The sequence below is a fragment of the Montipora foliosa genome, chromosome 11 (genome assembly GCF_036669935.1).
Source record: "Montipora foliosa isolate CH-2021 chromosome 11, ASM3666993v2, whole genome shotgun sequence".
In the NCBI taxonomy this organism is placed as follows: domain Eukaryota; kingdom Metazoa; phylum Cnidaria; class Anthozoa; order Scleractinia; family Acroporidae; genus Montipora; species Montipora foliosa.
Window position 1 is genome coordinate 42147570 of NC_090879.1, and position 23061 is coordinate 42170630.

Consider the following 23061-nt stretch of genomic DNA (forward strand, 5'->3'; position numbering starts at 1 on the left):
TGGTTAATTTTTAATCTGGGATTAGCGTTAATCGGCTCTCGAACAACCGGGCCCAGCATGCCAACTATAGAAACTCCAAAATAGAGCAGCGCGCACTATCACGAAAGGGCACTAGATCATGCGATATACTAGAAGAATTGAATTGGCCTACGCTGCATGATAGGCAGAAAATGCAATTGGTCATGATGTACAAAGTTTATCACGATGACGTACCTGAATACTTGACTGAGCTCTTTTGTTTGACCTCTGAGGTGCATAACTACGACCTCAGAGGCAGCAGATTCGGTATGCAATTGCCCAAGCATAAAACTAATTCGTTAAAAAGATCTTTTGCATATCGTGGAGCGGCAGCATGGAATGCACTTCCAAACCATGTAAATTAATAGGCCTTATGCGTGACAGTCTGACTAGCTGATTTCATGACCAAGCCTCGAATTCGAAAACCAAACTTGTAAATTTTAGCATGAGCTAAACCCCAAAGGACCAAATTTGTAAAGAAAACCCACGCGCGAACAGTACTGCATGCTCAGATGATGTGAATAATTTTGTGCAAACGAGGCTTAGAGGTGAATTTTTGAGGTTATGACGTCATCGTACATAAGGCCTTTTCTGAAGAACCCCGTTGGGAAAACTTGACTGCTTTTTATTGTGTTGCTAGTCTACCTGGTTACGACTCACCTGTCAAGATGAAGGCTTTCGTCTGTCATGATATTGTAACAGAAAAGTTCTCGAAACTCTCAAGAAGGACAGTGTTTTTCACATGAGGGCACGGCGGTCATGTTAAATGTCCCAAGGCTTCAATTGTGGCTTTGGTTGAATAACGTAGCCACCTTAACAAACACGTACTCCGGCTTAAAATGTCTTAAAGCCAGCCTCCAAGGTAGGTACTTGGTGTCTCTTTTCTATTGTATCAATATTTTTTAAACAAGCTATAAAACGTTCAGTAATTATACAAATACCCTAACCTAACCCTAACGCTAACCCTAATCCTAACCCTGAAGGTTTTACCGTGTTCAGATAATTTCGTGCAATAGATAACCACTAAATGACAAAATACACCAAGTACATACCGCCTCCAACTTTACAACCGCTGACTAACGTTTAACAAATGGTTGTAAATTTTGACGGAAAACAAGGGCAGAAAAATCAAGTTATTCTTGATGACAGTTTCTCAATTCTCGGGCGCTTTTCGTTTTGCAACGGTAACCGCATGACGGTATAGTTCCAAAATGGCGAAGCCAATGAGATCGTGGGAAATGACCAATCGGGCTGGTATTTCCAACAATTTAGAGCTCATCTACGTTAAATTGAAACTGCCCTTTGATGTACACGAGTGCAAACAATTCAACTCAGCAAATTTGAGCCATTTTATTCTTTATTCATGTGAATACGTTCTCCGTAAAAATAAGGCGTACTGTACATTCTTCATTCTATAACAATAAGATAAAAATTATCTTTCCAAAATAATTACTTGACAACTTCAGATTACCTCTTCGCAAAATAAAAATTCCTGTTTACTTTTCCTTTCCACTAAATTAGAAATCACGATCAGGCAATGGACGTCATGTTAGTAGGCCGAGAGTGGGTGTGGTGGAGCAAATAGAGCTCATATTATGTAAATGTTGGAGACTGGAGAAAATGAATCTTCTGTATTTCCGCATTTGCGTTTTTTTTGCTCATCCAAGTAAACACCAAGGCACAAAGTAGAGCACGACGTCCTTAAATTTGAATAGCAAATCTTAAACCAGTTGGAACATTGACCCCTCTTATAAATTGCACGATTTTGATAGCAAGGTTTTGTCGTAATCTTTTTTAAATTTCGTACGTGATCAATCTGAGTCAGTAGCTCTACTAACGCTAAATGAAGAATGGAGCTTGCTTCTTTTTGCGTAACTTTGTCTTTTTAATGGAGAGATTTCGGTAAAAAGCGACAAATTGAAGAGGACATTATGGCGGTCAATCACAAACCCTAACCCTTAAATTATAGAGAAATCTAGCATCGCATTTGCACCAAACCGCAAACGTCAAGATGAAAATAGCGCTTTGCCAAAATCAAACTTGTTCATTTCTTACCTGTCGCCTACAAGCTTACAGACTAACTTCTCAAAAAATTAGAAAAGTAAGAATACGATAGGAAGCTTCCCGTCTTTTCACGTCAACACGACGCTAAATCTCTCAAATATGACGTTATACCCCAAAACGGTCTACAACTATTTGACGCAAAAAGCCATCCAGCAGTTACTGATCTTATTTAGAAGCATTTCTCCTATAAGAACAGGTGATCCACGTTAACGTTGTCTAGCCACAAGGCATCTGGGGAACTCGCCACGTTTTGGTGATTTTTTGTTGCAACACAAAAAGGAGTGTTGTCATGTTTCCGGCAAAGAGTGTGAAAAATACCACACTTAGAGCAGACACCTGCAAATAAAAGTACAAATCTCTATATTAGTGTCTATTTTCAGGTTGTTGCTGTACAACACTGGTCTACGTTAAAGAACATTTCGATTTCGATTTCGATTTTGCGAATCTTTCACTTGAAATGATCAAAGTCAGTCGCTAGTTAAGAACTGAACAAACGGTCTTGAACTTTAACATAAAAAATGCAAATCTATCATTACGAAGACAAAGGTGGCTTAACAGTTCTGTGGACTGAAAAAAGATCTGAAACCTTACCAGAAAACACATGCAAAGTTCTTTCAATAGTAAATGAATAAACTGTTCGAGAGAAGCATTGAGCTGTTCATGAAAGCTTTAATCCTAGCTTTCGTCGATCTTCGGCATCATTAGGGAACAAGAAAATATTAATATTTTAATAATATTAGTAATATTTTCTTCTCTGACGACGCCGACAAAAGCAGTTCAAGGCTTTATTCATTTATTATTGATCTAAAATATGCTGCTAAAGGAAATCAAAGCTCTAAATTTGTCAGTAGTATTTTTATTACTTTAAATCAAGGGAGAATTTCGAGGATAAATGAAATGGTCAATGCTGTGGCTCCGTATGAAGAAACTGTGGTACTACATCAGTGGGGAGTGAAACACGTAAACTTGGTTTGTTAAACGAGTACATTGACTCCTGTAAAGCCCCGTGCAAACGCACGCAACAACTCTTGGGAGTTGCTGGTTCTGCAAAGGTTGGATGGTGTTGGCAGTTGTGTGTAAAATGGACGCAACAACTACCAACAATATTGAGAGTTGTTGGTTCTGCAGATGTTGGATGGTGTTGGCAGTTGTGTACAACTCCCAACAATGTAAGGACGTGCAGTGTATTATGGAAAGGACAAGGCATAACACTTTGTAAACTTACTGAATTCGGCTGCCATCGTGTTTTCAACACATTAATGCTGTGATATCTCTATGGAGACCACATGTAATGAGCGTGCGTCGCCCCAACAATGTTGGAAGAGCTGTACAAACGGGTGCAACACTGTTGCGCTACGCTTCGGCGATCACGGAAAAAGAGAAATGTTGGGAGTTGTTGACTCAAAAGTTTGAGCAGTTTCAAACTTCGTGCAACAACTCCCGATAACACGCAACAACATGCAACAGGGTGTGCTCTCGTCAGAGCAAAGGGTTAAAACTCAAAAACTCTCTTATGATGATTAATTTACCTTTAGTTTGTTAAAGTACTTGGGTTACACCGGGGACTGGAAAGTTGGTTCGATATTAAAAAAACTAAATAAATAAATTAAAAATAATAAAAATATTCACAAAAAAATTAAAATATCTCCAAAAGGTAAGAACTATAAATTTACGAGCAATATATAGACATTTCTCTGTTTAAAACTGTTTTAAAACTTCCAAATAAATACTAATAATAATAATAATAATAATAATAATAATAATAATAATAATAATAATAATAATAATAATAATAATAATAATAATAATAAACTTTATTGAAGCGTCAACTGTATTTACTGCTGTGACACTAATTGGGGACAATGTACAGAAATCAAATCAAATGTAATTTAAACTCATATCAAATCGTAGGTTGGTTTTTTAAGGAGAGGGTAAAGAACCCGGGCCAATATTGATGGTGGCGAGTGCTCACCCCTCATACCATTTGATAAATAAAGTAAACAATCACGGAGAAAGAAACAAGTATCTTTACGCATAGTGTTGGTTCACAATTATCGCTAAGAGAATTTAAAGAGATGATTGCGTTATCATTTTGGTGTGATCTACCCACTGGGAGAGGGTTTTTCAGCTAGATTTTGAAAAATTGCGCGAGGAAAGTTAGCTTCTGCAAACTTGAAAGAAGAAACCACATCTTCCTGCGTTTGCTCATGTGTGAATATGTAGCGAGCCACCTAAACGGGCATTTTAATTGCGAGCGGGTGGCATCACCAACCTCGTCGCCAGGAGGAAGGGAAGAAGAGACACCCTGGGAATGAGGTTGAAGGCATCACTACAAACAATAAGCTGGTAGGACATAAGGAATAACTGACAAATAATTCACCAACCTGCCAATCAGTGCATTCTGGGTGAAAAGAGAGTCGGTACAAGGTGTAGGCATTGTACAATTGGAACAGCTGTTGTAAAGATCAATAATAACTCATTGGGGTGAAAGCCACTAGAAACACAGTATTCAGGTCACATTAAACCCTTGTAAATTCTGATACAGTTCACAGGTTACCCCAAAGAGTATTCTCTACCCAATTTACAATGAAAATTCAGCAATTTAGATACCCAATTCACGCTTTAGATCACCTCTGAAGCAGACACTAGGCTGGAGCGTTGAGACGTTGGGTCTTGAATCATAAGATTTTAAGTTGGATTCATTTTAAGTCGGAGTCGTGTGAAACTATAGAGAAATTTAGCATTGCGTTTGCAAACCGCAAAAGTTATGTTTTGCCCAAAAATCAAAGAAACTTGTTTAATTGAAGCTCATTTTTTGCCTGTTTGAGAAGTTTTCAAATAACTGTCGAAAGCAATTACACGATTGCAATTGCTACGCTTAGAGTGGTTTTCAATTGAGTGTCGAAAGCAATTAGTGAATTACTTTGGTTTATGATTACTTCACCCAGTGATTGGTTCAAAGTTCTCGCGCCATTTTTTCAACCAATCAGAAGTGAAACCAAAACCAATCGTGGCTCGCGCGTGCACATTTTCCCGCGCTTTGTGTCGGCTACGTGTAATTACTTCGAGTTTTGATTGGTTTACTGGGTTGTCTCCGACCTTTTTGATTGGCTAAAGTAATTACTTTGGTTTTGGTTTTACGACACTCAATTGAAAACTGCTCTAGTAGTAATTGGTTTAAAAATCTCACGCCAGTTTATCAACCAATGAACAGGAAAACCAAAACCAATCGCGACTTGCACGCGCGATTTATCCCATGCTTTTGAACAGGTTACATGGAATTGCTACGAATTTGGATTGGTTCATTGTGCTGTTTGCACCTGCCGTGATTGGTCAAATTAATTACTTTGCTTTGTTTTACGACAATCAATGGTCCTTATCGGAATTGAGCCTGCAGGCACATTTTCTTTTGTTTAAAACTACATGCAAAAGAGGCTTAAGGGTCAATTCAATACAAAATGACCCCTTAGCCACGTTTATGTGGCAAAACCGCTGATAACTTGGATAAGGGCTATTGAAACCCGTTCTATCTACAGATACAGTACCAAGTAACCCCCCCCCCCCCCCCCAAAAAAAAAAAAAAAAAGAGAGGCAAGTTAGAATAAAAGAATTTTCATGACAAGAAACGGCATGCCGTTTAACGTTTCACGTCCCTTATGCGTGATTGCCTACCTGGCGGTTGCTTTGTCAACGGTTATGTTAACTGTAATCCACCGTGTGTGGGTTCCTTAAAATCCTGTATCCCCTTACCACCCCCCGCCCCCCCAGTCACCGGAGATAAATGTATAGTTCCATTTCTGTCGCTCGCTTAAGATTTACTTTTCTTTCACATACAATTGACATGGTTTTTAAGGCATCTATAAGGGCATCTTGTATGTTACAAATATTCCGTTGGCCACTAAAATCTAAGTGTGGAGAGGGGATGTTCATATTTACAATACTGTACAAATCAATAATAGTACATTCACTGAATCTGCGTACATCATAAACATTGATAATATCATTATGATACTTACATATTATCACGAGCATTCATAACTGCGAGGATCATACCTTCACTTCATTTCATATCCGCAGTTCAATATATGATTCATTTCATTTCATACGTCATTATTTTCATTCGTTGATTCATTCATCACTGGAACATTCGAACCCACAAATGACCAGCTCCCAACAATGGCTTCATAGCTCATTTGGTTAGAGCATCACACCGGCATTGCAAAGTCGCGGGCTTAAACCCCGTTGAAGTCCTGAATTTTTCAGGCTTCTCTACACAATTGCTAACATTGCATTCATAATTGCGAGGATTATAGCCTCACTTAATTTCATATCCGCAGTTCATTACATGATTCATTTCATATATCATCGTTAATACTTACATAAGCAACAATTAGGAATGGGATGACAAAGCCCAAACCTCGCCACATCCAAGATTGAAAACCCTCTACCATTAAAAGAAAAATTAACATCTGATTATCAAGTAACAAAGATATTTCAGTAAAGGTGTCTAAAAATTTTACCCTCATATCAAAAACAGTATTCTTCATGCTGAATACTCTTTTCTTCCTCTGAAAAGAATCCTTGAGATTCAAGACTGGTTTGTTGGATTCCTGAAAGCTCTCTAAAGAACTGTCACGCTCTTGACTAACGCATGCCCTGAAGGGCTTTATGCTCCCTCTTACACTTGCTCTTACAAACCAATGACATAATGGGCATAGGTCTATGTGCAGTAACCAAAATATGCCTTAAACAGTGATCTTAATGCTAATTCACTCAAAACACCACTAGACTTTTCCTAGCTTCTATTTGGGAACAATTTGGCATGATGGAATCATCACATCTGGTAAAAGGCCAAGTTGCCAAAGCAAGCAAATAATGACACACATCACCACAAAATGCAGAAAATTCTTCTCCTTCTCCTCAGATGGGTGAGATTGACAATAATAGGAAAGAGAAGAGGAGAAAAAAAAAACCTACATGCCTAATGCGTTATTATGATTCATCCTTCAAGATGTCACACAATGCGATGCATGACATCCCAAAGGACGGCTGCGAAGAAGACTACATGGTTTTTAGTATCGTGGGATCTTGTGACAATGTCAGCTATAAGTAAAGCACAAATGACAACTTCTTGTTCGGTCAAGATGGCTGGATATTGGCAAAATTAATTTTTTGCATGTTTAGCCGAAGTGGAGATCCACAAAGACGCAAAAAAAAAGAATGAGGCCAATATCCAACCCTCTTGACCGAACAAGCTTGGTCTATAATGGATTTGCTATATGGGATAAAACACCAAAAAATGATCATTGATCTTGCGGGACCAAGCGAGAAATCCCGAGAGGACAAGATACCTCCATCTTTGCCCGCTCGGGGAAGCCAATCACAGCATGGGATTTGGGTCATCTTACCCACTCACGGAGCTAGTCATATAATACTGGGAAATATTCACCCGAGGTCTTGGCAGTAGGTCCAATATTCCCCAGTATGGTCCCAAGCAAGTTAGCAATCAGTAAGTTGTTTATTACATTGTATATGAATCATTTCTTTGAGCAATCGGACACTTCTCCGCATGGAGAATGCATGTAACAAAAATTAAATTCTGCATTTTAAAAATTGTTCGAGTTTCGGCCAAATTGAATTTCCCGGGAAAGAGAAAAAATATGGAAACAGAATGTTGCATGGTAATGGTCCGTACTGTCAAATCCCGACCAAAAACCAGCCAATTTAGCCTGAGAATTGCTGGCCATGTAATCAATTATTGTCACTTCAACAGACTCTGTAATAAACCACTTCACAGCTCTATGCCTATCAAGTACTGACCTTGTTAACAAATCATTTATAGCTTGAGTTAAGCTTGTGTTGATACAAACGTCACTTCTTTTCTTATGTTAATTTAAATTGATTAACAGATGGATTTCCAAAGGAAAAGATAAGTTTTGCATCACAACAAGGCCACATCCAGCCTAGTTGGCATTTACAGGCCAAGCACACATTTGTAATTTAATGGCTTATTTAGGTTTTTGAAAATGCTGTAGGCTGAAATGTGTAAACATGTGAAGCTTCTGCAAACCATGATGAAAATAAATCTACAATGGCTAGCTGACCTTTAGTTGTGTCCATACTTTCACTGATTCCCAGTGCTTTCAAGCGATACAGAACGCCACTCTGATATCTGAATTGAAGGAGCTGAACAAAGGCTGAAGAAAAAAAAAATCCCTGACAGTTTGTTGAAAGTGACTTTAACTAAATTTGATGGCTATTGTGAAGGCGTGACTATTTTTGACTCATTATTATCGGGGAAATACTAACTGCCACAGTCCCTGAATTTCCTGTTTGCGAACTGTTGCCATAAGCGCAAGCGTGAGCTGAGAAGAGCAGCAAGTCTACCGAGAGTGTAGGAAATGGGTCTTCTTTACACCAACTGAGCAGATGTGTCCCTTGCAATAAATACAGTTACCCTCACTACTGCAAACAAAGATTGTAACAGTTTGCAGAGGTGAATGATCTTGATGGCAAATGGGAAAATGCTTATTGATCACTGATGTTCTTATGTACACCCCCTGAGATGTTTCCCTTATAGTCCAAACTGACATTAATGCTACTTCTCCAACACCCCTGGGAGACTCTAGTTAGACAAAAAAACTGTATTATCCAATGCAACATGGTAAGGATAAATTTAAATGAACTTTATATTGTTATCGTCATTGCCATCCTAAAATATTTTTTTTGACTTTTATCATAATTATAATCCTACGCTGGTGATAAATAAAGGTGACACAAACATGTAACATAAATAAACTTTATTGTTTGCTGGAAAGAGCAGAGCTGAAGCAAGGAAGGAGCAGAGGTGCAGAGGCCGAAATTGGTCCGCCCCCCTGATGCGGCCCGCCCAAACCGCCAGAAATAAAGAGGGGAGATGGATGGAGAGGGGAAGAGTCAAGTGCGGGATGAAGGAATGTTCTTGGCGATAAGATGGGCCACGGACAGACGACATTTGAAAGGCTGGGCAATGTACAGGAGCACGGCGTTGGAAGACCAGTCGCCTTGAAGACTGATGAGTTCAACCAGCACACCATGATGGAAGGTGAACGTTGCTCCCCCATGACGAAAGCTATGACCAGAGTAGTTAGAGGCCTTGACCCAGCGATACTCAAACCTTTGCGTAATTTTGTAGTAAAAGCTGAGTGCGTGATGGGTGTAACCAAATCCCCACGAAAATGCAGAAAAGCGGGCGAGCAGGGTGGCGCGGGAAATAGACGCAGGTGTCGTTCGTAGGCCTGTACTGGGCACAACGGATGATTAGAGGAGAGGCGGACTACCGGTATGAGTAGCTGTCGTTCTTTGAACTGGATGGTTTTGGACCAAGTCACGCAAATTACTAAGCCCCATGGACGCACGATAATATCCTTACGTAACAGAGTTTTAGAAGGGTAGTAATCTTTGGCGGATTTCGGAACTAGGTTAGACTTGCGGAAAAAGGAGTAAAACCCAATGAGCATCGCTGCCCAGAATCCTGAATCTCTGTCAGCCGTACGCGTAGAATGGAGGCAGAGGAGGATCTCTGGAGTAATGGGTAGTGTTTGTTCGTGTGCATCACCCAAAATGCAGCAAAGGCTACGAATGATTAGTTTGACAGCAAAGGCAACCTGAAGGGTGACATCGTGACCAAAGTGTCGATGAAGGACGTTAATAGCTGATAGGTAATTATAATTATCGTTGAATATTTGCAGTAAGAAGACATATGGATGAGGAACCGAATGACAGTTCTGGATGAGGCTGAGATGGGGGTCAGTCCAAACTCCGAACAGAAATGTAGAAAAACTCTCCACTGGGAACGGCTGGTAGCCAGGGTTGAGCTAGCGTAGGCAGCGGCAGAGACAAGCCGAATGCGGCAGTCCAACTGTGAGAGATATCCTAGTGGAAAGACAAAACTCCGTTAGTGTGATCTGAAAACTGAAGGCGACTCAATCTGTCGGCGTGTTGGCTCAGTTTGCCCGGTAAGTGCCGTGACGCGAGGTGAAAATTGTATTGAACGCTTATGCAGAAAATCTCACGCAGCCAGGACATGGCTATGGGGTTTCTACACGTGCCATTGTTTATAAAGGCCATGGCCTGGGTATTTCCAGTCTCAACGATGACACGTTTATCTAGCCACTGGGGACCCCAGCGACGAACGGCAATGAGGATAGGGAATAGTTCCAAATAGTTAATATTCAAGCGAAGCGACGGGTCGATTGTGTGGCCTGCGTGACTACAGTGTGCACTGTAGAGGAGAGAGTTGTGAAAGTTGGAAATGAGGCATTTGGACCAAGAACCTGCAAACCAGTCATCCGAGCATGCGGCACCGAAACCAAAAAAGGTGATGTGTTGGTTTGGTCATAAAGTGGCTGGCGAAAGTCTAGCATCATGCTTCGACCATTAAATGTAACAAGGAATTTTTTCCACCAAAGGATATCGGCATGGAATTGTGAGGAAAGGTGCGTGCGATGGGATGGCCGTTTTAGTTTGTTTATACAGTCTATAACCTGATGAAGAAAGGTGCGACCGCCATGCACGACGTGACAAGCAAAGTTTAATGATCCTGCGAGGGATTGCAGCTGACGCTTGGATGCGGAGCTTTCAGCGGAAAAATACGCGATAAGAGAAATGAGGCGGTCTAACTTGTCAGATGGAAGGCGAAGAGACATAGTTGTGGAGTCAAGTTTGATCCCTAAGATAGTAATGCGTTGACATGGAGAGACACTGATAAGAGCAAGTAGACCTTGTTGACATTCAGCTTTTGTTTTGCCAACGATAAGGAAATCGTCTAAGTAATTAACAATAGAATGAAAACCACGTCGCGCCATCATGCGGACAACAGCATTAGATAAACGATTAAAAATAGCTGGGGTGCACGAAATGCCAAAACAGAGTCAATTATCAACAAAGTACTCATAGCCAGAGGGGTCATGCGGACCAAACATCCAGCGGAAGCCTTGGAGTTCACGATGAGGTGGAAAGACGGGCACCCATTGCCAGGCAGACTCGATATCTACGATAGCATAAAAACAGTTGTCAGTCGACACTGACACAGCGGTGTCAATTGAGTTCATTCGAAAAGACTCAAGGTCACGCTTGATGTAATCGTTTAAGGACGTTCCAGGCGGTTGGCTACAATCCGTGTTCGGGTGGGATTTACCCGAGTCTTTTTTAGGAACGCGGCTGATAGGATGAATGCACTTTGGCTTAGTTGGGACGTGAGAAATGCGGCCAAGGGCAAGCTCATTGAGGAAAAGCTGGTCCATTTCAGGTTTAAATTCAGCGCACGTGGCACTAGAATAGTTGTCATTAGCATAGCTGTCAATACACGAGGTATCAGATTCCGATAGAAGCTTAAAACCATTACGCAAACCATCGAGAATGAAAAAACTGTCAGGGTCATTTATCAGTTCATTTTCCCAAGTGTGGAAATTCAATGGGCAATCCTCAAGCGGAGGGAAGTCAATGTCAATAAGGGTCGAGACATCAGGTGGGGTTTGGGCAGGGCCACCAACCGAGCGGGTTAAAAATGGTCATTGTTTTTGAGTAGTAGACCCCACGGCGCTAGGGCATGACTTTCCTTTGTGTTGATGGGAACAATGGATGCAAACATGTTTGTACCGACAAGACTGAGGATTTGGACAACCGTTGGGGCTAAAATTCCATCTAAAACAGAATTCGTCGTTGCCTGACTGAGAAGCAGCTGATTTCCGACCATCCATAAACGTAGCACATGAGCTTTGAGATGATGTGGGTCGAAAAGCGACGGCAGAATCAAAATACTGAGCGCTTAGATCATCCACATTACTTCCCCAACCGAAGTTTTTGTGCGTTTTGGTTGCTCTGTAGTCTTGATCAAAGGCCAGAATGGCTCTAGTTTGAAACCGTGTGCCTTTAATGGCCAGAAACTTACGATACTTGAGGTAGTCAGATGCCTCCGAAGGGTTTTTGGCCATAAGGGTCTCGAGGATCTTGAAATTTGCCAACATGAATTGCGCAAAAGATAATAGTAGAGGTTTAAGTTGTTTTCCATCAGAGCCATAAATAACCTTGTGCCCCACAACAAGGCGCATATCATGAGGCTGGCGAATGTGGCTTCTGAAGTAACAGCATTTTCGGCCAGAATGTCCATGAGGGCTGACGGTATGTCGTGCTTCAAGCAAAACCTTTCCAGCCAAGGAGAGCAATCGCCAGCTTGATCCCTCACGGTTTTTTTGCTGAACGTTTTGACTTGCGAGACATTTCAATACAAAGTCAGGCGATTAAAAAAAACCAACGTGTAAGCAGTAGAAAGGAGAACTAAAACTGATATGTCGGGTAAACGTCTTTCAAGCGTAGTCAATCATTAACCATCTGGGGCTCCGTATTATAATGGCATTGGACGAAAATACCTCACATTTACTAATATGAATTTATATTTCTTGGCAACATGAAATTCAATGTGATTATATATTTTACAATACAAGTGTAAGAAAAAGCTTGAAATTCTATTAAGGTAATTTACTGTACAAAGTAATAGGTAATGGTAAGTCCAATACAATTCTAAGCAAAAATAATAATAAACATACACGTGAGATTAGTCTTCTATTTAAAAGGAAAAAAAAAATAGACAGTCAGAGAAGAGAGGCATTTTGCAAGCAAAGAGAATAATTTAATAATAACATTTGACAAAGAAACTATGGGTACCGGTAGCAAAGTTCTGTGAAACTATTGATTCTTCAATTCTTTTTTCCCAAAAAAAAAATCTGAAAAATTAATGTCAAAACCTTTCTTTTTTTCCTGCCATAATCTGTGCGTGAGATATGATTGACGTATCATGTCAATCACACGTCAAAGGATTGGGTGCCAACTAACAGGTTAATTGGCTTTCAAGTAGGGGGAAGAGTTATTCAGCAGACTGTGAACTGCATGCGAAATCTTCAAGCTCGATTTGTTAGGGCTTTATTTTGACACCCAGACTTACAACTTCTCGGACCTCCTGTCCCGACGGGTTTCAAGATAACGCTTCCATACTTTCAGTTCTAATAGATGATTGTGCTACCCTAAATAATGTGTTTGCCTTCGGAGACTGATTTTATGGAACTTTTTCTGGCCAAATTAAGTATGAGATGAGAGTTTCGACTTTGGTGCGTGATATTTTCTTTAATTCTTAACATATCAAAAATTCCTCAGACGGTATTGCAGTGCATTCATGTTTCTAAGCTGCAACAAAGTGCGGTTCTTTTCCCAACAAAGTGAAGGGGCAGGAGTTTCTGCAGTAGATTCGGTCGTTCTGAGTTTGAGGCCTCAAAATTAAAAGGCAATATTAAATATCAAAAAACTAAAACGTTATTCAAATAATTCAATCTATTAGCTTTAATATGATAAACTAGTTATAGCTGTCGCTAAAGTGCCAACGAGCCAAGCTTGCGTGATCTGGCGCCTGGCGGCTGCAAACATCACGCGGCGTACTCGTGCGGCACTCTCATTGGTTATCGCTACGGTCAACATTTCATCACTTTGGTCTACATTACAGCTTTTGGTCTACATTACACTTAAATTTGAAGCGCTTCTGAGATATCGTCCGCCTAAAAATCTTCTCGCGGCTCTATAAGCTGCCGCCTCGCCAGGCCTTCTGTCTTCAGAAGGCCTGACTCGTTGGCAATTACCGTAAACGTCCATGTATAAGCCGCACTTTTTTTCATAAAATTGAAGCCATAAATCAAGGGTGCGGCTTATCCATGGATACATCTGTGTTTGGAGTTTTAAAAAACCTAATTGATATTCATACAACTTCTTAAGATCTCAGTAACGAAATATAAAAGAAACTGAGAGCATGTTGCTGTTGTTCATTTACTTTTTAAATGAGTGGTGGCTCCTAAAGGGGCCGTTTGTGTCTTCGAGTGTTTATCGGCGAATCTTGCTCTGCAAGAGTTCTTTCAAGCGATTAATTTTCGCTTTACTCGAACAAGTAAACACCAACGTACAAGGAATCTCCATTCCTCCGCACAGCTGTTTGCAGTGACGTCTTCGGCCAGTCACTTCTACGCAAATCTTTCCGCCTCGTGCGATAAAATACCACAAAATTCGCGAATACTCGCGAAGTAAATGGCCAACTGTTTCGTTGTCCTTGACCACATTCTCGGCAAATTTGTCGACTGCATTATCAAGCTCCTGTTCTGCATGAATTTTTTGGCCTATTGCGGGTTTCCAAACATCTTTATAGACGCGGTCATGATACCCAGGCCCTGGCCCAGACTCCTCTCCACGTTTAAAGCTTGGCTACTAAGCACTCGTTCGTATTTCAACTTATATGGTGAGACCTGGGTGAAACCTTGATTGTTTGTCCATGTTAGTTTATAACTTTATAGCAATAGAACGTTACTGGAACTTCAAACTTTATTGTACTACATTTTTTTCCAAAATGTGCGCTTCTAAATTCGGGGTGCGGCGTATCTACGGATGCGGCTTATACATGGACGTTTACGGTATATAGTTTGACCCTATACAAAAAAAGCGCCTCATTTTCCTTTACCGAGATCTAAACATATCTGGTAACGTCATCTCCCCAGTCCTTCAGGTAATTTGTCAGTCTTCTCTTGACAGTTGGCGAATTGCCTCTTGACTGGAAACATGCCTTAGTGTCACTGGTTTTCAAGAAGGGATCTCGCTCAAACCCCTCAAATTACCGACCAATCCCTTTGACATGTGTTCTCTGTAAAACTCTTGAGCACATTATATACTCCAACATTATCTCACCTAGAAAAGTATTCACTGCATTCACCTCTTAAAAATGGTTTCCACAAAGGCCTATCAAGCGAATCTAAATTGATTCTCACCCTTCATGATCTTACTTCAAACTTTGATCATAAGTTGCAAACTGATCTTATCCTTCTCGACTTCTCAACGGCCTTTGATTCTGTTCCAAATCAAAGGCTCCTTCTCAAGTTTGCATCTTATGGCATATGTGGTCAGACTCTAACCTGGATTAAGTCCTTTCTGTCTGATTGTACACAAACTACTGTGGTTGTTGGGTGTCAATCAGAGGTATGCAGTGTCACCTCAGGTGTCCCCAAGGGTCTGTCTTGGGGCCTCTACTTATTCTTATTTACATAAATGACCTTCCAGTATAATTCCTGACCACATTTCTTCTCAAATCGGCATGTTTGCTGACGATTGCATCATCTACCATGCTGGACTCTCTTCTTCCAAATCACCTGAACTACTTCAATCAGATTTAGATTCTCTTTCTTCTTAGCCAGGTAAGTGGTTTTAATTGAAGCAAGTGTTATTCTTTACACATTACTAGTAATAAATTCCCAGTCATCACTACTTATTTCCTAAATGGCCAAGCTATTGAAAGGACCGAAGCACACCCTATCTTGAAGCCATCATTTCATCCCGCCCAAACAATCATAGTGACTATGTTGTAAAAAAAGAGTTAAAAAACTCTCAACTTCATTTCTGGTAAAAGGCCAAACTGTATCTTCCTCACGTACGCCCACTAAAGGAACATTCGAAATACAAAAGTTATACTCTAAAATATTTACAATTTTAAAATTGCTTGATTCAGGGAAAAACTAAAATACTTGTAACAAATTTATAACTTAGTGTTGACTAATCTAAAATATTGACATGTCTGTAATTATTACTTGGTAAAACAATTTAATTGAGCGGCAGTCACTGGACAAAAAGAGAGAAAATAAAATAACATTCCATTGCTGGGTTAGGTGGTGCATAAATTGCAATTGATGCATGTGCCCTCAATTAGAGCTGTCAGGTCTTTCTTTCTAATGCTTTTTCTTTTTTTTTTACTCGCTAAACTTCTGTGCCCAATAATGGCTTTTCTTCTCTCCCTTGTAGCAATGTTTCTCCACTTTCTTTTTAGCTCCCAAGTTTCAGGAGAACGATTCCGTGCGTATCTTTGTGCATATTTCCTTTTCTTTTTGATGGCTCTTTTCCGCTCATTTGTCGTATAAGGCATGTTATCTCTGACTCTCATTTTCGTTTTCGGAGTGTGCTTGTCTAAAACACTTTGAAACAAAGCAAACCAGAACTCTTACTGATCATCAGGTGAGTCAAAAATCTTTCCAACACTCCACTGGGTAGTGGCCAGATTTTCACTTACTAACTCCATATTTACGTTTTTAAGGCTCCTGACTGATATGATCTTTCGCTTGGGTTGATACACTGATTTTGTGAACAGGTCGTAATAAGATGACGATCGCTGATTTCAGGGTTTATGACGCCACACTGTCAGAAAATTTCCAGTTTTGTTAAAATTACGTCTAGCCATGTCTCCGATGTTTTAGTTATCCTTGTTGGTTTTATGATCAAACATTGTTAAGTTGTGCACTTCTTCAAGGTCGAGCAAAACTTTTCCTTCCCTGTGGTCGGGTCGTAGTCTGTCTAAGTTAAGATCACCAGTGATCAGTGGCACCCAACGAGAACATAGTTCAAAACCATTTAAACATAGCATTGTTAAACGTATTTTGGTATTTAAACGGTAGATATAGGCATATTCTTATTCACTAAAAATTTTTCATCTGTCCTGATTCCCTAGCTGAAAGTCTAGTGATCCGAAAATTACAGGGATAAAAACTTACCTTTTCGAAATTTTCAGCCAGAAAGAAGGCTCCCGAAAATTCTAGGTGACCTTTTTAGGGTAAAAATCCGTTAAAAATGGGCAATTTTACCAGATGTTCGAAAATCGTAGGAGAGGCAGGCAAGCAAAAAATTTTACAAGAAATGTTCCGAAAATTCTAGATCTAAAATCGTCTTCCGAACAGATATTTTCCGAAAATTGACGTTGGGTGCCCCTGAGTGATTACCATGACCTGCTTCTTAAGAGCTGCACACTAGCAAATGTCATTCAATTCATCCTCAACCATTGTTAGATGTTGATGCTCAGCTTGAACAGCACGAATGTTTGGACGCCAATAGATGCCTATGAAAATAATATCCTGGTTGTCGAGCCTAGCTTCAATAGCCAGTGCTACTATGGCCTTATATTTTTTGGGTAGTTTAAACTCTTTCGAGGGTATATTGGAATGGATATGACTTATCAATTTTGGTTTCAGAAATTAAAAAAGCGTGCGCTCTCAGTTGATTGTTGATGCCTTTTAGCTCATCAACTTTGTTTTGCAGGCCATTTATGTTAAGATGAATGACAAGGGGGCCTCATTCGATTGTTGTTTTCTCTTGTGGATGAGATGATACAGCTCTGTGCATCCATCATGCATTTCGAGATGTGAACCTTTGTTTAAGGTGTCAATGTCTGCAATGTCTGCCATGGGTTGATTTGCATGATTTTCCTCCTTCAAAAGTTCGTTCGTTTGATCAACCAGATCTTCTTCATCAGCAAAGAATGAATCGCTGAAGTTTGGCAATGCACAAGAAGAACACGTCCAATCCAGGCCTGGGTGTTTTAGATGGAAGTTGATGATTGATGATGACATTTTAAGGCATTTCATGTGAAACCAGTAATTACATTCAGAAAAGAAAATTGCATTTTGATTATTCCGCACATTCTTGCTGCAGTCTTTACAAGGATAATTAATCGATCCAGGATTTGATTCCACATCACCACACATCTTTAACATCAAAGGATTGAAGCTGCTACATTGGTTAGTAGAATGTGGTGTCGATGCCAACGTGTAAAAATGTTCACGACAGCGAACTTTCCTTCTGGTGCTCGCAAGGATCCCTATACTCAGCGCAACATTTCAAACCTCAAGAAAGTACAGTGGAGGGCTGCCTGCTTCGTTTTCTGAGACTACTCTCTACTAGCTTGAGTGTCTCTTACATACTTTAAGTCCTAGCTTGGCCACTACGTTCTGTGGGTCGGGAGAGTCAACAACTACATTTAATGTACAAGTCCTCCCACAATCTTAATGGGCTGGATCTCTCCATATGACTCTGTCTCGGTTCCAAATAAGACGATCTCGTGGTATGGTATTTGACCACATCTCTCCCTTTACTGATACATTCAAATTTTCTTTCTTCCCATCCTTGTTTGGAACGACCCCCCTCAAGAGGTTGTTCATTCCACAAACCTTACTGCATTTAGTTCTAGGGTGAATGGGTGGCAAAGTTGCTCAGTGGCCTGACCCCAACTGGCTTTTGTAGCTAGTAGATGTTAACTTTATTGGTTTTGTAACTGCTAATTTTATTATTTATTTTAAATATATTTCTATTATTTATAGATGTGATTTGACTGAGTGTGTAAATTATTGTCTAATGTGTTGAGCTTGTAATTTGCATCATATAAGATTGAATTTTTTGGACAATCTTTCAGCCTTGGGGATTATCAGGACTCCGATATACCAGCCGCCGCAAGGGGCTTATTTATTAATTATTTATATGTACATTTTAGTTACATCGGTTGTTATGCAAACAAGTGTTACTGATTAAAAATTAAAAAACAGAAACAGAGACTAGCCAGTACTGTTTTCGGCTTCTAGAACTAATTGCAGCTTCATTAGCTCTATGGCAACCCACAAAAGGTGAAGTCAACAGAAGAAGACCTGCCGTAACTTATATCAACAACCTCTTGAGCATAAGATGTAAATGAAATCAGAACGGCCATAGCGCACTGAGCCCAATAGAGGAGGCTGTGAAGATTGGTTCAAACAGGAGCTCGAACTACTGTAAGTAACTGAATTGAAGTATTGATGCATCCGAGTCAACCAATAAAGGAAACAACATAAATTACTCAAGAAACCCAGACACTTACATAGATACAGAGAAAAATAGAGGAACTGTCTCCTGAACAGTTGATATACTCTTCCATCTGGCCTACAATTAAACAAAGATGGTAGTTATGAAGTTTAATCAACCGCCCATTCTTTCTGTGAGTTACAAAAAGAGCAAAAAGTTAAAAAAAAAAAAATCATTATTGTTGTAATTACATATATGAACTGCGAAGAAGAAGTGAAGCTATGATCTTCGCAGTTGTGAATGCAATTTTTGCAATTGCGTCGAGAAGCCTGAAAAATTGCAAAAATTGCATTCATAGCTTCACTTGATTTCAAATCCGCAGTTTACATATGATCCAATTCATATATCATTTCATCGTTGATTCATTCCTCGCGGGAACATTAGAACCCACAAATGACCAGCTCCCAACGTCAGTGGCTTCATAGCTCAGTTGGTTAGAGTGTCGCACCGGTATCGCGAGGTCACGGGTTCAAATCCCGTTGAAGTCCTGAAATATTCAGGCTTAATTCTCTACGCAATTGCTTCACTTGATTTGAAAGAAAGTACATGAAATTCTTTCCTCCGATCAGTCCAATTCTTAACACCAGTAGGAGCCATCATATCTTCTTAGTTGTTTAGTGTATCAAGGACATTGATATGACCAACCATACATGATTGTAACCAAAAGTACATGTACATGTACCAAACAAACCTTTGGCCCATGCAAAGTTCTATAATAATTGGATAAGGATGGAAATTCTTCTTCTGGACCTAACTGATTTCATTGTACTTCACATGTACAAGGTTGCCCTATTCCACACTTCGTGTATGGAGTAAGAGCTCCAGAATTCAATGTTTTCAAAGTGCTGCTAATATACTGTGAATTGAACCTTTCCTCTTCTGATAATAATGAGAGTATTTAACCAGAAAGGTACCAGTATATATTATTTCGCAATGAGAGTCAACTTACCATATTAAAAGTAATCCAGATAATATGATGGACACATAGTGATGAGCGACCCACCATCCCTTTATTCTTTTTCAAATACATAAAAAAGGAAAAAGATACGTTAATTTTCTTTATTTTCTCAGCCTTCAAATGAATGGAATTCCACAAACCCTGCAATCTGGCTTGTTATATACTTTAGACAAATATCCTAACAAACAGCATGTTGTACATGTAATTCTTAAGATTAGCTGATTGCAAGAAAATTTGATGCACCGGAGAACGAAAAATCGCTTCACTCCGAGACACCTCGTAAAAGAGCTGGATTGACATGAACAGTGCAGGTGGTGCACGAGTGTTAAGTATTTATGAGTCAATGAGTCAATGAGTCAATGAGTCAACGAGTTAGTGCAGTTAATTAACCCATAAAATGAAAGCTAAAATTTCAGAGAGTGCTTAGGCCTAATAACTGAAACGAGGGCTTCGGCTTAATCAACTGTGAGACTCATTGACTCATTGGACTCATAAAACATGCATTCTTGTGGTGCACACACAGTGTGCTCAAAAGCTCGCCGACTATCTACTTCCTGTTTAAATAGAGTTTGAACAGCCTTTTTTGGTTCAAAAATGGCCCAATAAGGACCACAACAAAAAATTGGAAGCAAGCAAGGTGTCTATAGCAGAGTAAGTGGTTAAATGAATGGAGAAAAAAATATTTTTTTTACTAGAATACTAATAGGATTGCCTGTGAGGCCCTAAACAAAAACAGACACCCCTAAAGACTCATCAAAGTACAAAAATCCACCACTTTACATTTAAGGTGTACTGTCCTAAAAAAACATGGCTCGAAACAACACCACCTCAGTTCATATATTATATTGTATATATTTATTTGGGGTAAAAAACTAGCCCAACTCAAACAAGTCAGGCTATTTTATGGTTTGAGTATAATTGCATCAGCAATTACACTGTAATTATGGTATTTTGTATCAAACATAAACATTAAATAGGATATTTACCTAAAAGAATACTGAGAAAACAGGAACAACTCACAAAAATAGGGAAAAATAAGAACTGGACACCTTGACCAAGTGTTCAAAGAGCTCACATTTATACAACACCTGACTGTCTATCTTGGAAATACAGTATACTATTGTATGTACAATGTACCAATGATGACATCTCTTAATTACACTGTAGATCTTTTAGTATTTTAAGAATCTACTGTAGTTTAATTTTTACAAATGCTGTTCAATTTGCACGTACAGGTACAATAACGCAAACATAATTATGCAGAAGCATGTACAAATATGGTGCACGCAATTTCCACTTGCATTGGTTGCATAGCTCTGAACTTCATGGTAACACTAATAATGCCCTTCATACCTTGATCCATTGGCAATCAAAATATGCTCTTGAAGGGTAAGAGTGCTATAGTACCACAACAGCAGGGCATGAAACAAGGCATCTGCTATTCTGCAAAGGACATAAATTATTTATTACTAATGCCTGATAATAATTAATATTAAGAAATCTTGACAAACAATGACACACTTATTTAACAATCAGGATCAGGGTCCGACAAATACTTTTCGACCAACTTGCCCCCTGGCAAGTGGTATGTTAAGGCCCTTTGCCCAGTGCCATGAAGTGGTTGTCCGGCTGATAGGGAAGAACTGAAAGTTTAGCGGCATGATAGCACAAGGCAATTAAGAATGAAAAATAAAGGCAGGTTTGAATACATTCAATCAACGCCAATTACAAGGTACGATCATATCTCTTAAAATGTTTAAATAAACATCATTAATAATGATCAGACTTCTTGTATGTTTCACCGACAAAGTACACAGGACTTGCAGCAAATTTCACACTACATAAGACATTAATTTTTATTTTTCTGAATCGAGTACAAGCCAGGGAAATTTCTCATGCCAGCTAGTTTGAACATTTCCCGGTTGTTTGTTTTTATCATACATTTGTACTCTTTGTCACTAAATTTCCTTTTACAGTAGGCTCTTTTCCAGCAATTGGGCGACCAGAGGCAGAAGATTTATGACAAATTTGTCCATCTCGTTAATTATAGCAAAGTGGAGGGTGAGAAAGTTTGATAGTAGCCTGGCCTCATTATTTCTACTGGGGAGAGCTGGATGTGAATTTAGGAATCAGTATTTGTAATGGTGATCAAAACGAGAAAACAAAATTAATGTAACTGTTATTAAGATTTACATGTACATGTAACACATATGTACAATGTATAGTAAATAACATCTTAATTGCACTTCAAAAATCTTCAGATATTACTGTACTTGCACACGTACATTGTAGATATAAATTAAATATCTATTTTGGGCACAATTACTCCGGACTCAAATGCAATGACTAGACAGGCTTCTTGTACACATATTTAGGCACTTGTCTGGTGATTTTTTAAAGTTGTCTTGGGCATCCAGGCCTACCATTTGTCAGACCCAGAGGATGGTCAACATTTAAGAGAAACAGTTTCTAATGCCAGATAATTTTACTTGTCAATGTGGGCTGCTACAGAGGTGATAAGGCTTAGGAAATACATTTGAATAAATAATTAATAATTTTCAAAAATCAAGAAAATACTTTTCAAACAAAGTCTGTAGGTCAAAAACCTAAGTTGATCTGGGTAATGAATTCATAACAAGTCATTTGTAAGAAAAACTATAGCTAAAATAATATACTTAGAGAATGTTAGAATGATTTACACAAATTGAATGAAAGGTTTTACAATTGAACCCACTGTGAACTCGGAAAAATCCGAGCCCCAGATGGGATTTGAACCCACAACCCTCCGTGATCTAGTTGGATGCTCTAACCACTGAGACTCTCACTTAATACCTGTAAATCATTCTCACATTTGCTCACTTGGGTGGTTGCAATTGGTTGGCTGCATTGTAGATATGCCTTTATATGTGTGACTGTGCGATGCAGTTATGAGCTATGCTGTCAGTCGTTATTTGACTCTGTTGCTGTGTGATGTACCTACAAATGTACATTTCACCCTTCTTCACCACAGAGTCTCTAGTAGCTCAGCATTTAATAAATATACTGAGAATATGAAATAAAGTCCATTAACATGATAACCGAACGAATCGATGTATGCAAACGGTCGATGCTTCATTCAAAGTAATCTCTGCCCTATCGACTGTCGACGGTAAGGTAGTGGTTTACCGTGATATGGTGATGACAGGTAATGGAGTATTTTTTCTTATACATTAGCCCTTTCACTCCACATAGTGCCACTTATACACCTGTAGATCAGATTTTACTCATCAATGGGCTGGGAGCCCACTTGGGACAGAAAAGGTCAA

At 39.4% G+C, this 23061-nt stretch overlaps 1 protein-coding gene across 1 annotated transcript in view; it reads right to left on the reverse strand.

Annotated features, from left to right (window-relative positions):
- Window positions 1–1349: 1349 nt before the first annotated feature.
- Window positions 1350–23061, reverse strand: part of LOC137975904 (transmembrane protein 120B-A-like) — a 44139-nt gene continuing 22427 nt past the window's right edge. The window contains exons 6-12 of the mRNA XM_068823111.1: window positions 21110–21199; window positions 19748–19813; window positions 18815–18876; window positions 8187–8279; window positions 6462–6526; window positions 4467–4535; window positions 1350–2418 (exon numbers count right to left, since the gene is read on the reverse strand). Of these exons, the coding sequence (XP_068679212.1) occupies window positions 2299–2418; window positions 4467–4535; window positions 6462–6526; window positions 8187–8279; window positions 18815–18876; window positions 19748–19813; window positions 21110–21199 (565 nt within the window). The 3' untranslated portion in view covers window positions 1350–2298. The remainder of the gene's footprint in view (window positions 2419–4466; window positions 4536–6461; window positions 6527–8186; window positions 8280–18814; window positions 18877–19747; window positions 19814–21109; window positions 21200–23061) is intronic.